This window comes from Triturus cristatus, chromosome 8, assembly GCF_964204655.1.
Source record: "Triturus cristatus chromosome 8, aTriCri1.1, whole genome shotgun sequence".
NCBI classification, from domain to species: domain Eukaryota; kingdom Metazoa; phylum Chordata; class Amphibia; order Caudata; family Salamandridae; genus Triturus; species Triturus cristatus.
This window is the reverse complement of record NC_140591.1, coordinates 866,538,597-866,554,315: the sequence shown is the minus strand read 5'-3', so window position 1 is coordinate 866,554,315 and position 15,719 is coordinate 866,538,597. Positions and strand designations below refer to the sequence as shown.

Here is a 15,719-nt window from a genome sequence, read left to right as displayed (position 1 = left end):
CCTAGAAATAAACCTAAAATGAATGTGTCCTTGCGTAATGTAACTGGTGCTCATGTAAAAAGCTCTGCTATCTTCAGGTCACGTTTGCGCTATATAAAACTGCATTGGGGAACTTTAGAGTTATAGTATTTTCCTTCACACATCTGTGCTTTCTTTTATTACTATTATCTCTTTTCATTAGTTTTTTAAACGTTGCCATGCAGCGCATTTTCCTTTAACTCATGTTTATTCACCAATATGGATGGATGGGGGGGGCATGAAAACATTTTCATTTTTTTCGAAAGTGGGTGGTGGGAAGTAACACATAGTGTGCAGGTGGGGGGAAGCAAGATGGAGGGGGTAAGCACTGAGGGCAGGGGAGCAGCACATGGGTGAGGGAGCAAAGTGGAGTGGGGGTAGGTAGCACAAAGGCAAGATATGGGGGGGGGGGAGCATGACAGCCTTTTCATTTTTTTCAAAAGTGAGTGGTGGGAAGTAACACATAGTGTGCAGGTGGGGGAAGCAACATGTAGGGGGTAAGCACTGAGGGCAAGGGAGCAGCACATGGGTGAGGGAGCAAAGTGGAGTGGGGGAAGGTAGCACACAGGCAAGAGAGCAACGTGGAGTTGGTGGGGGGAGAAGCCCATGGGCAAGAGAAAGCAACATGGAGGTGGAGAAATAAACGGGCGAGAGAGACACTAAAACAAGCACAGGTCAGGCAGACCACTGGAAAAGCCATGCACTCTCATGAAATGCTTAAGCACAAAGAAAAAGTTGCTCCCTAACAATGAGCAGTGAAATGACACAAGTAAACGGGACATGCTCTTGGGCAGGGACAGACAGGATAGCCAAGGCTAGCCACTGAATAAGATGCAAGCAAATAAGAGTGGCAATAATGCCAACCAATGGTAAGCAATGGGCAGGCTTTAAGCCCACTTGAAGATCTGTGAAGTCGACCATAAGTGTTTTGCAACCAGACTACTATTCTGACTGCTAGGCTGACCCTAAAAAGAGCTACTTGCACCATCTCCTACCAATATTACTTTGCTCTATGAACCTTTGAGATGTGACATTTGTATTTATATTGCTAGTCAATACATCAAAGACAACATGTCCTGAAACCATCACAGTAACATAATTGGCAGAGCAGGAGAGAGGAGCAGAATTAGAAAAATACTCAGATAAATACAATTATTTGAGCCCCTCCAAGTTTACAACTATAGTCATCTTTGTTTGATTCCGCAACACCCAGATTATTAGTAAATGCCCTCTTCATGTGTCATTACTGATTAGCTTTTAAAATTCGAAGCCAATGCTTACTCTTCATTAACAGGTACAAAGATGAAATCCTTCTCAAAGATATCCACGTGGCGAGTCCAAGTTCTAACCCCATGATGTCTCCGCTGAGCTGGTCTGCGAAGGAACAAATAGCTGAAATTATAATCAAGTAAATTAAATATCTGACGTTTTCAGTTTAGAAGCTTTATGGATTGTCAGTCTTACTGAATTCTTTTATTTATGGTTCAATATAAAAAATGTTGCACGTTTCAGAAACATTACTGCAAGATGTTTATGCAAAACATAATAAATAATTTGGTTAATATTATGGATGAGATGAAGCAGACTATTTTCAATAGAGATATTTCCAAGGTCTCACAACAAAGACTACAATATCTTTTTAGCACCTGGGGTTGTGAATGAATAAGACAATCAGAGAGGTAGACAGATACCGTAACCCAAAACACGCTCCATGTTGCACCTGTTTATTAAAATGAAAAACCACTGAAAATATTAAAGTTACTTCAGACTTAAATTAACACTTAACATTCAATTACATTACCTATATTTATTTTAGAAGCATTGGGCACATGCCAGAGCATTTGTGCTACTAGATTCTATCAGGATATTCACCTTAATTCTTTTATTTGAGAAAAGTGTGCATCTATTGGAGATATTTTGTTTACTGAAACAATTTTTATCAAGCAACTCCCACAAGTGCAAAATCAATTTCTTAAATCATTGACCGTTCCAATAAGTCCACAACTCTCCAAGTAACCCCTCCAACACACCTACCCATACCCCCAACGGTGGACTCAGTAAGTGTTGATAATCAGCACTAAATCACCTCACACAGCGTACATTCTTAGGCTTCCAATTACATAGACACTTACCTGGACACAAACAAATGTAGGTTCCTTCAAGTGTATCAGACATGTTAGGTCTCTGTTATCCGTTTCATATATTGAATTAAGCGTTCTAATATTGACTGACCTTCTGTTTCAGATAAAATAGTTTAATGTTCTGTCTGAATGTTACTGAGCGTTTGTTTCCATACACATTGGCAATAGGCATATTTGCTACTTTAAAGAGTTGTGCAAGCAGTATATGAAGATAACTGTGTGTGGATCCTCATTCCAAAGCCCTCCAAGTAAAATGAAAAGTGGATCACTTGGGCTATAAATCCTGTGGTATCTCCAATAACTTCCTTCACCCCTCTCTAAAAAGAGACACACCAAGCAATACCACCAACAGGTAACAAATAACATACCTCACTAGACTTATTCGAACATTCAACTTTTTTTTTTTTAACATAAGTTTATTCATTTATCAATTATACTTACCAGTTCAATGTGTGTGTAAAGCTACATCTATAATCATAGTACGGCATAAGAATTCAAAATCTCAAACTAAAATGACTAAATACTGAATAGCAAATCGGGAACCTAAAACAATCACAACAAGAAATCATAATCTCAACTTTTTGGACTGGTTGTTGCTTTCAACACATTTCAACAGAGCAAATACCCAACAATCCCTTTTCAAATAATCAGAGGACAGCACAGATATGTATTTTACTCTATGCGCATTTGTAGAGGTCATGGCGACCCGTAGGCATCCCATCGCTTGCAATGGGACACAGAGCCCACCAAAGTGTACGGAGCAGATAAGTTATCAAATAGCCATGTCTTTAAAAGCCTCCGGAAATTAAGTTTATTGTCAGTGAGTCTCATAGCGAGGGAGAGGGTGTTCCAAAAGGACCACCCTCCACTTCTCGCTCTTTTTATAGGCGGAATGGTGACCAGGCGGGTGTTGGTGAAGCAGAGGACTCTATTAGGCATATAATGGGACAGCAGGAGTCTGAGGCTAATAGGGTCTTTTGTTTAGAGTGCCCTGTGCGCTATGCATAGGGGTTTGAATTTTACTGTTTCTTCAACCAGCAGCCAATGCAGGGTGGTAAGTGCCTGCTGGGCAGAGATGTGTTTAGGGATACTGAACAGAACTCGGGTGGATGCATTCTGCACCACTTGAAGTTTGATGACAGACTTTGGGGCTTCTGGGTAAAGTGAATTCCAGTAATACAGGCGTGCAAGGATAAGTGCCTGGACCACGAGACTTGTGGAATGATGGTGGAGTAGGTATAGTATTTTGCAGAGATTTCTCTGGCCGGGGCCTCCATGCTTAATGATTTCTCTAACCAAACCCCAAGGCTTTTATAATCGCCATGGGGAGCAAGGGGTTCCCTAAGCAATCAGGTCACCCCAAGTTGGGGTGTATAGTGAGTTTATTGCCCAGTACCATCAGCTCAGTTTTCTCCCCATTTAGTTTGAGGCAGGAATCTGCCATTTAGCTTGCTACTCTCTCTAAAGGCCCTAGTGTGGTAGAATGAGGGTCACCTACCTGGGTTAGAGAGAACACCAGTTAGGTATCATCTGCGTACGAGGCCAGGGATATCCCAAAAGGCTGTACTATGTCTGCTAATGGGCGCTTATAAAAGTTAAAAAGTGTTGGGCTCAGGGACTCCACAGCTCAACGAGAAAATGTCAGATGAACAGGAACTATCAAAGACTTGGCATTTCCTGTCTTTCTCGAAGGAGGTGAGCCAATTAAGTGCTGGACCCATGAGACCTACACTGTGAGATCTCTTAATGAGAATGCTATGATTCACCCCGTCAAATGCTGCACTGAGATCGAGGAGAATGATGGGCACCATACCTTGTTGGTCAAGCAGTATTTTTGACTCCTCTACTGCTGCCAGAAGGGCTGTCTCTGTGCTGTGCAACGGGCAAAATCTGGTTTGCAGGATATAGTTAGTTTCAATAAAGTTTGACAGATGATGGTTTACATGTTTTTCTATCACTTTGTTCAGACCAGGTAGCAAAGAAGTGCGCCTGTAATTGCTTGGGCAGAGAGGGTCCAGACTGTTTTTTTTTTTTTTTACCATTGCATGTTTCCATATTTCTGTTGCTAAAGATAGGTTGGTCATTTCCTGCAACACAAGGGAAGGTGAGTTCAACTGCTGTAGAGAAAACGTGTGGCGGCACAGGGTCATATGGGGAACCTGATATAACTTTATTAAATGTAAGTGTTAAAGTATCAGGGGTAAAACTGAGGAAGTTCATTAGGACATTTTTCTCCGTAGCTAAAATGTTATTGATTGGGCTGGAACTAGGGTCCTTGCTAGGATGGGGAAATGTAAGATAGATATCCGTGTTCTTTTTTAAGTAAAAACTTGAGGTTGTTACAGTGTCCTCCAGAGGGATATGGGGTGGGGCTGTAAGTCGTAGGTTCCATCAGTGTTTTCACAATTTGGAATATTTTGCGTAGGGCATTGGTGGCGAGGTTGATCTTTGCTACATAATATGCCGCCTGGGTCTTTTTAATTTCAAGGAGGTAGGTCCTCATAACTTCTCTATATTCGGATTTGCAGCATTCTCCATAATCTTTTCTCCGTTTTCTTTCAGCCTTTTTACATGCCTTTTTTAATGTCAGGAGGGGAGTAGTATACCAAGGTGCAGACTTGTCCCTAGTGTGCCATGTGAGCGCTTTTAAAGGGATGGTATGGTCCAGTGATTTATTTTTTTATCCAGTCGGTAACCTTTTCATTCACAATCTGGGGGTCCTCACCTAGGTCAAGTCTGGATCCCCACAGGGTATGCCTCCACATTTCACAGTTGAGTTTTGACCAGCTGCAGTCTCTCCAAGTGATTGGACTCGGAGGTGGGCTGCCGTTTGGGGCATTCCCCAAAAAGGGGATCAGATAGTGATCTGACCACACTACTGGTTGGGGGCTCAAAACATTTAGACGAGGGTCGGTGGATAAAAAATGGGGTCCTGTAAAGCCCTTTCTCGTGTTTGAGCCCACCACTTTTTGGGACATTTTTAAGGATTATAGATCACTTAGAAGCCCTCCGGCTTGTGGGTAAGTTGTGTCCTATAAATGAATGTTGAAATCGCCCAGTACCATAAAATGTGGCTTACTGAGTGGCTGGCTGGCAATTATATCTGGTAGGGCCTGGGTAAAGTGCCTACATGGGCCAGGGGGCTATAGAGAAGCATCCCAGAGAAGGTGTGGGTCAGGGCGATGGCGAAAGCTATACTTTCGCAATCAGGGAGGGGTATAGGTTCATAAAAACGTTTAAAAATAATAACAACCCCCCCTTTCTTTCTGGTCCGTCTCTTCTGCACATACAATAGCCTGAAGGCAGAGCTTGGATGATATCTGGCCCAGATTCTGCATTCAGCCATGCTTCTGTTAGGAAAACTACATCAGGTTTATCTTCCTCCAGCAAGAAAAAGACTTCAAGTTTATGGGTAGGTAGGGATCTGCAGTTGATCATGTGCATGTGCCATTTAGTAGCGACGCTACTGTCGATTTAATGTGAGAAGTAGAAAGGGGCGAAAGGGAGTAGTTCCTGCACAATTCCTTATTATTAAGAGTGACAGAGTGAAGGCACTCTTCCTTGATAGTACCCCTAAGAGCCCCCAGTTGTAGGGATGAATAAAACAACTTACTTGTGGTTTGTTGGGGGCAGGGTTCCTGGCCCTGTTCGGGCACAGACTGGATAGCCTTTAGGCGCGCATTCGGCGCAACTGCGGACCGGCCTTCATTATATAGAGTGGAGTGATCGAGAGCCTTTGAGCAACTAAAGCAACAACCAAGATGGCGTCTTCAATTGGGCTAGTCTCCCCGAGCAAGCGTTTCTCTACCAACCAGATGTCAAATTTATATTTCTCCCTCTGAGACCTAACCAAAGAGGGAATGTATTATACATGTAGAAAATGACAGGGATACACAACTTAATCGCCCTCTGCTTAACAAAAATGAATGTGTCTGTCTGTAACTTAACTGGTGATCATGTAAAGCGCTCTGATACCTTCGAGTCAAGTTGGCTATAAAAAAAACTCATAAAAAAGAGAATCGGTCTATAGGACTTGACATTGGTGGCACTCTTTATCCTTTTTAAGGAAACCTATAATTATTGAGTCCTTAAAAGATTGGGGAATAGATTTCTCTGTTCTAAATTGATTCAATAATTTTACTAGGACTGGTATTAGTTGTTTGGAAAAAACCTTAAGGATGTCCATAGGAATGAAGTCACCACCTCAAGCCTTACCATATGACATACTCTGAAGAGCAGAAAAAACCTCTTACACCAGAATTTCTTCCAAAACTGCTCTGTTTTGTTCACTTGTCGCCTGCGGCAGCATAACAGATTTAAAAAACTGCTCTAACTTATGCCTAGGAACCTCTTCTATTTTCTCATAAACATTCTAGTTGGAGCGGTAAAAAGACCTCAGCAGTCTCACCAATTTTGTCCAATAAGGAATGAGTCTCTGGATTTTCAATTTTGTCAACTATCTGATTGTTTTTCAGTGGCCTGGGAGACCAAGTAAGAAACTTGCCAATATGTTGGCTCTCTTCGTGGATTTTCTCTTGAAAGGCCTGGTGGCTACTTATCTCTTCGGTCAAGGAAAAATTGCATATTGCTTGCTTAGCTATAGCTAACTTTAAAAAAAGCGGAGGAGGAAGAGGGAAAACTGGGTTCACCCTTCTCAATAGTATATCATAAACAAAAAAGGAACACAGCAGGGAGAAAGGCTAGAAATAGACTAACTCTCCACAGTGAGAGCAAAAAAAACACAGTTTTTTAAAAAAAAAACCCTCACCCACCAAGGTTGCCCCTAGGTGGCATGCTTCATCATTGGGGGTCTTCCCGATCCGTTGTTGATCAAGGCGTTCGAAAAACCAACAGTAAAAATTTGCCTGCTTTTATATGACAGTTTCCACTCCAGACACCTAAAAGAAAATCTACAGTTCGGGCAGTTCCTAAGGATCAGGAGAAATTGCACCAAACTCAGCGATTATAAAAAAAAAAAAAAAAAACCTGACCAAAAAACTAGTAGCTAGGAACTATCCAAGACGAATCGCGTCTCAAGCAAGAAAACGCGCATTGAACAACCACAGAGAGGCCCTCCTGGAACCACAACCCACATTGAATGACCAGGAAGAGATATTTTTGTTTTTCTCTCACTGTGGAGTGTTAGTCTATTTCTAGCTATAGCGAACACCTGTTTCCTTGCTTCGGGATTTCCTATGGACATTTGTATACTAGTTACATTATCTAAAGTTCTCTCCAATGCGACCACGCATGCTTTACGTTATTTATTTTTATAAGCCTGAAAGGCTATAACGTCCACAAATGGCGGCCTTAAAGGTCTTCCAGATCATCATATCGCCTCCAGTGCCAGAATTAGCTGTAAAAAGAAATCCTTAATAAATTATCTACTTTACTCCAGCCAAATGGTATCTGAGAGTAATGTTAGACTGAATTGCCATCTGGGTTAATCTTTCATCTTGGCTCTTACTTGAATTTATATTGATGGAGCAGAATGGTCAGAGAAAGCATTAGCCTTTATGCTGGGCAATTGGCACTGGATTACTCTAGTTATGCGAAAGTAATCAATACGAGATGCTGAGGCAAAACTGCGAAAAACATGTGTATTCCTTGCCCAATGGATACTCCATGCATCGTGGATCTATCAAAATGTGAGTAAAAATGAAGTAAGAATACTAAGCGGGCAAGGTTTTAATTCTTTTTTGGAGCCATTTGATGTATTGAGGCTAACGTCTTGCATGAAATTAAAATCACCCCCCCGATCATTAGACTGACCACCATCATGCCTAAATATGTGGCTGAAGTAATGGCTCAATATCATCAGGGACAGGGCAGTAATAATTAACCAAATTCAATATATTTCCTTTAACTGACACTTTTACCCACAGCCAGTGTCCTTTATCATCCCTAAAAACATCACACATTTGCCAATCAATTTTCCTGGATAAAAGAATAGCTACTGATGTTATATCAGCCCCTGCTGAGGTGTAGAAAGAGTGTGAATTTCTTTTGGGGGGAAAAAGGGTTTGGAAAGGTTGTCTTTAAGGTGGGTTTATTGAAGAAGAAAAAAACACTTTTGGTCTAAATATGGTTAACCAATTCAACATGGCGCATGCTTTTCTCTTATTAAGTAGCCCGTTAACATTAGATGAAATAATATAAACTTTTAGCACTATAGGACAGGTAGGTAAAGATTCTGGGGTTTCCCACTCTCCTACTACCATTTTGGCAAGGATCCTTATTGTATAAATATAGCTCACTAATTTCTCAACCAAAATGTAAACAATGAACCTCTTGTTTATGTAACTACTCTTTTTTTCAGCTGGTGCGCCACCCTGTCTCTCCCTCGCCCATATCCACCCCACCCTAGCTGAAGAGGAGTGTCCATACTCCTCTCCCTCAGTCCACCTCATTGACTGTGGTGCCCTTACATGGCACCTAGTCATGCTCTTATGGGGATTCCCCCCCACCCTCTGCAATGTCCGGCTAAGCTGATACTAAGCCCATCCACATTGCTATTTGAGTTGAGCTAAAAAAATAAAGTAATTCTTACGACCCAAGCGCAAACTCTAATGTAAAGTGCAAATATACAAAAATTCAGTTGTCACCGAAACATTAACAGCATAAAAAGTATTAAGTGCTACATGTAATGACATCAGGCTTACAAGAGACACGTTTTCTCCATGAAACAATCAATCAGTCATAGCCCCTTTATCATTAGGTCCTAAGAAAAATGTAAAGAAAGTGGCTAGTGCAAAAGTGGCTAGTGAAAAGTGCAAATAGGTCAAATCATTATTCAAACATCAAGAATAACTCAGACATTCAGATCAAGAATCATAGCGCAAATGCTATGAAGCGCTACATGCTAGAGCACCCAACTTCTAGCACTGAATTAGCTCCTAGCTGATTTCCTATTTGATTACTTTGTGTAGAACCCCTTGCGCTTCTTCTGTGTTGGCGCAAAGGTAGAACTGCCCTTTGAACAGAATTTTCAACTTAGATTGCTGGACTATTGAAGCCTGTGCTCTAACATTTCAGAAGTGTATGATTAGCCCTAGTAAGTCCCTTCGTGGGTGAGCTGCCAATGCTGACATATCAGAGCATACCCTGACCAATGACCTATCGCGTAGCAGAAAATATTTCTTTTGGATAGCTTTAGATAAAACAGACTTGTTAATGCGGTAATCCACAAAGTTCACAATCACTGTTCGAGGATATTTTGCATTTGGTATACGTTGAGCTGGAACTAGGTGAGCTCGCATTACATAAGATCAACGGGGGACTTCTCCAAAACATGCTCCTTGATCATGGTCTTGATATAGATGAAAGGCCGCCTTTCATCTATCTTAATTTGGGAGGCCTGTAGCTTTTTCTGGAGGATATCAATGCCCTTGTCCCAGCTAAGAGAACAGTCCTCTAAATCAGATACTTTCTGTTCAACTTCTTTAATTCGCTCTGGAATTTGTTGCATCTTCTCTTCTATTTTATCCAAACTGTGATGGGCTAATGCTATTTCTTGCACCTGCAAAGCCTTGCAGTCTCGAATTTCTGTAAGAATAGTTTCAAGAAGGTGCTGGAACTGGTGAAAAATAGAAAGTACCTTGCGATGGCACTTGAACCGATGGAGTGTTTTAGCTGCTCTCCGTCTGGGGAATCACACAAACGTTCGTTACCTCCTAACCTGGCTGGTCACAGATTACCTTCGGTGAAGGTTTTAACCAGGAACTTGATGCATCTTGAACTCTATATAACAGAGACTGCGTATCAATCAGTACTGACTCAACAGAGGCTGGACCTGACATTGATCTCTCTAGAGCAGACACCCGTGACCATGAAGTCACGATCTCAGTTTCAGTTTTTTGCATTTTAGGGAACAGGAGGTAATCTTTAGATCCTTTAGCAGCATTTTTCCTGTTTCCTGCTTCCTCGTAACACTTTTAGCAGAGTCACACTGGCAATCTATATCACCCCCTCTGAAGTATCCAACCAAGAGAGATTAACTGTCTTAGTGTTGTCAGCGGAAATACTTACATTTGAAGACACAGTTATAGATGGTACACTATTGCCCGCAATAAACGGAAACACTGGGGACATAAATTCCATATTGGTAGCAGGCACATTGCCCCTCTGTGAGGTTGCCTTTTCTCTTTGAGCTGCAATGTGTGATTGAGCTGCGCGCCTTTTGGCTTATTGATTAGGTGGTGTGGTAGCCTTAACTGGAGCGCCTGCTTCCCTCGGGTGCATCTGCTGCATACTCCTTCCCCAGAGCTGCTTTTTTTCATCTTTTTATCCCCCTCAATGGCCCAGCACCTCAATTTTTTTCTTATAAGGCACGGTCTGTAGAGAAGAAAGGATCGGTGCCTGACCAGGAACCCTCACCTGGGAAGGGCAGGCTCACTGTGTCGACTCCTCAATACAGTCTCTCTTACCTCAGCGAGGCACCTGGTGACTCTCCACCCCACGTCGGCAATGCTGCAATCCCTGCAAGCTCCACTTCTACTGATGTCTCCACGCCGGCCATTACTCAGCGGTGAAGTTATTGCCGCCATCTTCATAGAAGTCAGTGAGACCGGGGACCCCCGGCAAATAATTGACCGCCAAGTGCCCCAGCAAGGTTTCTTGCCAGGCTTACTCTGCGCTACAACGACACTGTGATGGCATTTTACACCAGAAGCTCTGTCCGCCGTGCCATCTTGCGAAGGAGGAAGGCTCGAGAGCACAACAGCAGTGAGTCATGTGGGCTGTTCCCTCACTGACCTCCACTAAAGGTTTCAAAATAGGCTTACATACATATTAACTTTAATTTTAGGATATGCTTTCAAGTTTAGTTTCAAGTGAAAGTCTCACTCCAGTCAAGGAGTGGGTGTTGTGGAGTTCAACAGGGCCCAGGCACATAAACTTCCATTTTACAGATACACGTTAAAATCAACATCTTTCTTGGACGATGACTTTTTACGTGCTTTGCACGTACATGATGTTAATGTTCATGTTACTTGTATTTATAGAGCGCGAACTGATACCCGAAGGTGTCCTGGCGCTATGAGAATACCTGCTGTGGGCTGGAGAACAGAGACATCCAGTTAGTTAGAGAAGAGCCATGTTTTTAACGCCTTTCTAAAAGGCAAGAGGTTCGGTATATTTCTAATGGTTAATGGTAGAGAGTTCCATGACTTAGCCGCATTGAGCATGAAACTCCTACCACCCCAGTTAGCTTTTTTTACCCGAGGAATTATAAGATTTTGGTCGGCTGACCGTAGTACTCTCTTAGGCATATACCAGGTAAAGCGACGTTGTAAAAATTCTGGTCCAATACCATGAAGAGCTTTAAATACTAGGCACAGGGACTTAAATTGAGTGCGTTTGCTGACTGTAAGCCAGTGAAGTTGTTTTATTTTAGCTGAGATAGACTTATATTTAGGTGTAGCTGTTATAAGTCTGGCTGCAGCATTTTGCAGCATCTGCAGCTTGTTCATTGACCCTTTATGGATCGTAAGATATAGACTATTACAATAATCTAGTCTGGACATTATAATAAGGGCAGAGACTACCGTTTGTTGTGCTTCCTTCGGCAAAAGGGGCATTATTTTTTTCCAGGATTTGAGGATGTACGAGGTAGTAGAGGCAACATGGTTAATTTGATCCCTAAAACTTAATTTGTCATATATCAAGATTCCTAGGTTCTTGACCATTTTAATTGGCGTAGGTAAGGGTCCAATCTCCTCTGGCCAGCAACTAGGGGTCCAGAAAGTGGGGTTGTTTCCATAAAGAACAACTTCCGTTTTTCCGGAATTAAGCTTCAGACGGTTCTGGAACATCCAGTCTCCCACAGCTTTCATACATTCCTGCAGCCTTGTCGCGGTTTCCTGTATTTTCTCTGGTACTAGTGTCTCGACAATTTGGGTGTCATCAGCTTAGGACGTTAGAGCAAACCCGAAGCTCTGAATAAGGGGGGCTAAAGATGACACGTAAACATTAAACAACGTTGGGCTTAGTGATATACCCTGCGGTACCCCACAAGGTAGGGAGAAAGATTTAGCTTCAAATTCATCTAAAGTCTCCGTTTGGCTTCTGTCAGTGAGAAATGATTTAAGAAGCTTCCACGTGTTGTTTTTGATCCCTAACTCGTCTAGTCGGTCCGTTAACAGCGCGTGATGGACTGTGTCAAAAGCCGCAGACAGATCCAGCATGATCAGTACGGCTTTTACCCCTTGATCTAGACTAGTTCTAATTTCTTCAGTGGACTTTAGGAGTGCCGTTTCTGTACTGTGGGCCTCTCTGAACCCATACTGAGTTAGATCAAGGGCCTGTGAGTCCCGCAAAAACTTGTTGAGTTGAGAGTTCAAATAACTTTCTATGAGTTTGTCAGGAAGGGGTAGCCTAGAAATGGGTCTAAAGTTGTTGGGATCACTAGCATCCAGATTCGTTTTTTTTTTTTTAGGAGAGGCAAGATGGAAGCATGTTTCCATTCTTTGGGGAAGTATGCCTCTAAATAAATATTATTAATAATATGGGTCAGTTGTTTTGTGACAGGTCCAACTGTCGGTTTTATAACTAAGCACGGACAAGGATCGGTTGGAGAGACTGATTTAACTTTTTCCAATAGTTTGTATCTGCTACCTCTAAACCGGAAAAAAGGTTGAAAGTCGACTTATCAGGATTAGTAACGTACTGGCATTCAGTTAAACTGATACTGTGGCCGGAAGAGGATTCTGAAAATGTTAAAAAAATACTGTTAACTTTGTCAAAGAAACATTGAGCGATTTTTTTACAGTGCTCTTGACTGGCTACAATAGAGGGAGTGCGAGGATGAGCCAAAGAGATTACTATTTTGAAGAGCTCTTTAGGGGAGTTGTTAGCTGATGTAATTTTGTTGCTAAAAAAATCTTGTTTTGTGTTTTTAAGTAGTTGTTTATATAGTGCCATATGATAACATACTCAGAAAGTGTTCTGCTTGCAAACAAATTTTCTTCATAAGCATTTTATCACGACACTTGAACACTATGTCCAGGGCTAAACGTACACTGAGCACATTGCCCTTGCATTTTATGGTCCGTTTGGAGACAGTTCTAAATCAAAAACACAAACAATCACACATCAGTGTGGCACCTCTGACACAGTGCAAATGGAGCCAGGCTTCTAATATATAAACTGCTTGTGAGCCAAGTTCCTCAGCCAAGCACTTCAATGATTATTCTGGAACATTAACCCTGTGTCTGAGATCCAGCCCTACTGACTCCAATCCCCATCCTGCAAAGGACAGTGGCTTGTTCTACACCAGACTCGCTTCCTGATACATCACACACAAACGTGGGGAGTTAGGTTTGCTCCAAGCAATCTGGCAGAACACATTCTCACTATGCTCTTTATAGGTAGGAGTATCAGTATTACATATATTCATATATCCATATAGTCACTGCAAAGTTATGATGGTTGAATTATGAAACTTTTTCACCATTATTGTAATGCTGGTAACAATGCTTTGTTTCCTTCTGCTAATAATTGTGGCTCATGTTTTTCTTTATTTCTTTATTATTTTTTTTACACGAAAATATAATTGCTTAAATGAATGGTTGTAATACCAATTTGTGTATTCTTGCCTCTCCCTTTGGGCATGCCTAAGTAATAACAAAAAGGTAGATCTATTTCCACAATTTCCTTGGGGTAATTAGAGTGGTCATATCCAGAGGTTGCAGACACCATCCGGTACCCTATCAGGTAAAGAGTACAGATGGACTCTGTGAGATAGCCAGGAATTGGGCCATCATACTCTGATGAGATGAGTGGACTCAGTCCCCATATATTCTGATGCTTCTGCTGTCCAGATGCACAGACCTCCTTAATTTGTAGGAACCATATCACAGAAGGTTTCTAGCTGGTCAGTTGGCTGGGAGGCTTCCTTCATCTAGCTGTCCTCCAAACTATAGCCCGCGGGCAACTACGGCCCGCTGCAAGATTTTACCCGGCCACCAGAGTCAGCCTTGCAGCAATAATGTATCTGGCCCACGGACTGTGACACGCCGCTGGTCTCCTCTGATTTTTTCCTGATTGCATTATGCGTTATTCTAAACCTTAAGTGCAGCGGAAATAGCTAGATGCTTTACCAGCTTTGGACACAAGGTGTCAGAATAGGAGAAAGATGGAAAACTAGAAAGCTGCCTAGAATAATACATATTGAATATAGAATTAAGGACAAACAAAAAATGTATTATTCTAGGCAGCTTTCTATTTTTCATCTGGTATTGTTGGAAAGATCGCAGAAATGGCCATAGGACACACCGATAGACAAGACGCCTTGCAAAAGAAAAAAAACAGACTCGTACTGAGACTGTTTTTTTCTATTTCAGAAAGCCGAGGATGAAAACAGAAGGACAGAGGAGGAGTGGAATGCCGGTCCAGTTGCAGAACCAGGTTCGAGAGGTGCGAGCCTTAATTGTTGAATCTGTGGGAGTAGAGGAGCAATCCATTTTTAGGTCTCGGCTAGCGAAGGCTGCGCTTGCGCAGTCTCGCTCGAGAGATTTAATGTTTTCTAGTAGTGGGGCTTGAACCCGCCCCTCTTCTCCATTGGCTGGCTTCCTAAACGGAGGCCAGCCATTGGAGGAGAGGGGCGTCTGTCCATTTAAGCCCCGTCTTTTTCGCATTCGGGGGCGTGTTTTTTAGTTTCTTTCGCTCCTCTGGAATGTAAACATTCCAGCCAATGGAAAGAGGAGAGAAAGAAAAACACGCCACCGAATCCGAAAATGACGCTGCGTTTCTCCGAGGCATTTCTGCTTGACCTCGGAGAAAGATGGTGGTGTTCATGGCGACAGCAACAGCACGCATCGAAGCACGTTTAACTTGTTATTGTTATCCGTTGTTGAGGCCACTCATTTTAACAACCCCCCCCCCCCTTCCCCCATCATCGAGGCATGGCGTGTTTGCCTGGCAGAAATGGTGCTTACGGAAGTACGTCAGGTCGGGCTGTCTGGACCTCAGCTTGAAGAGGTGCAGTTCCGCCGTGAGGACTTTCTCGTTTTTCGCCACCGTCGACAAGTTGAACAGGAAATGCATCTGGTCAGCAGGAAAATACATTCTCAACTTCGTCCGAGTCTTTCAGCCATGGCGGCTCTTAAAGAGATACACCACCACAGAAGGACATGATCTGCTTGTTGAGGCTCACAATAGGTTTACAGCGCTGCAGCGCGTTTCCCTAGCCCAGGGTACGACTTTCAAACCAACGTCAGCGCTGAATGGAATTTCATTCGTTTCTGCAGGTTTGTGCCGTCAGTAGAGTGACTGTAACTTTGAATGATTTTTTTCGTTTCATCTTTTTATTGAGCGAGACTGAGGGGGATGTGCTAAATAGCACACTTCTTTAATGGTAGAGTTCTGTTTCACCCCAAATCCCAACATAATCCTGCCCACCCCCTCCGGTTTGCTCCGTGAGATTCGGGGGTGAAGGCTCAAAGCCTGAGATTGAAACCAAGCTGGCAGAGGAGACAAGGCACCGTGAGGGAGTCTGCATCAGGCACCGTGAGCCCCCTGACGGAGCTACCCACCCAGAAGGTCTCTGTCCTAAATACCGCC

General features: G+C 42.6%; 1 protein-coding gene across 2 annotated transcripts in view; it reads right to left on the bottom strand.

Moving 5' to 3' along the window:
- SENP7 (SUMO specific peptidase 7) overlaps positions 1–15,719 on the bottom strand; it is a 991,910-nt gene that overhangs the window by 329,855 nt on the left and 646,336 nt on the right. For both annotated transcript variants that reach the window (XM_085622390.1, XM_085622391.1), the window contains exon 16: positions 1,300–1,392. In XM_085622390.1, coding sequence (XP_085478516.1) covers positions 1,300–1,392 — 93 coding nt within the window. The remainder of the gene's footprint in view (positions 1–1,299; positions 1,393–15,719) is intronic.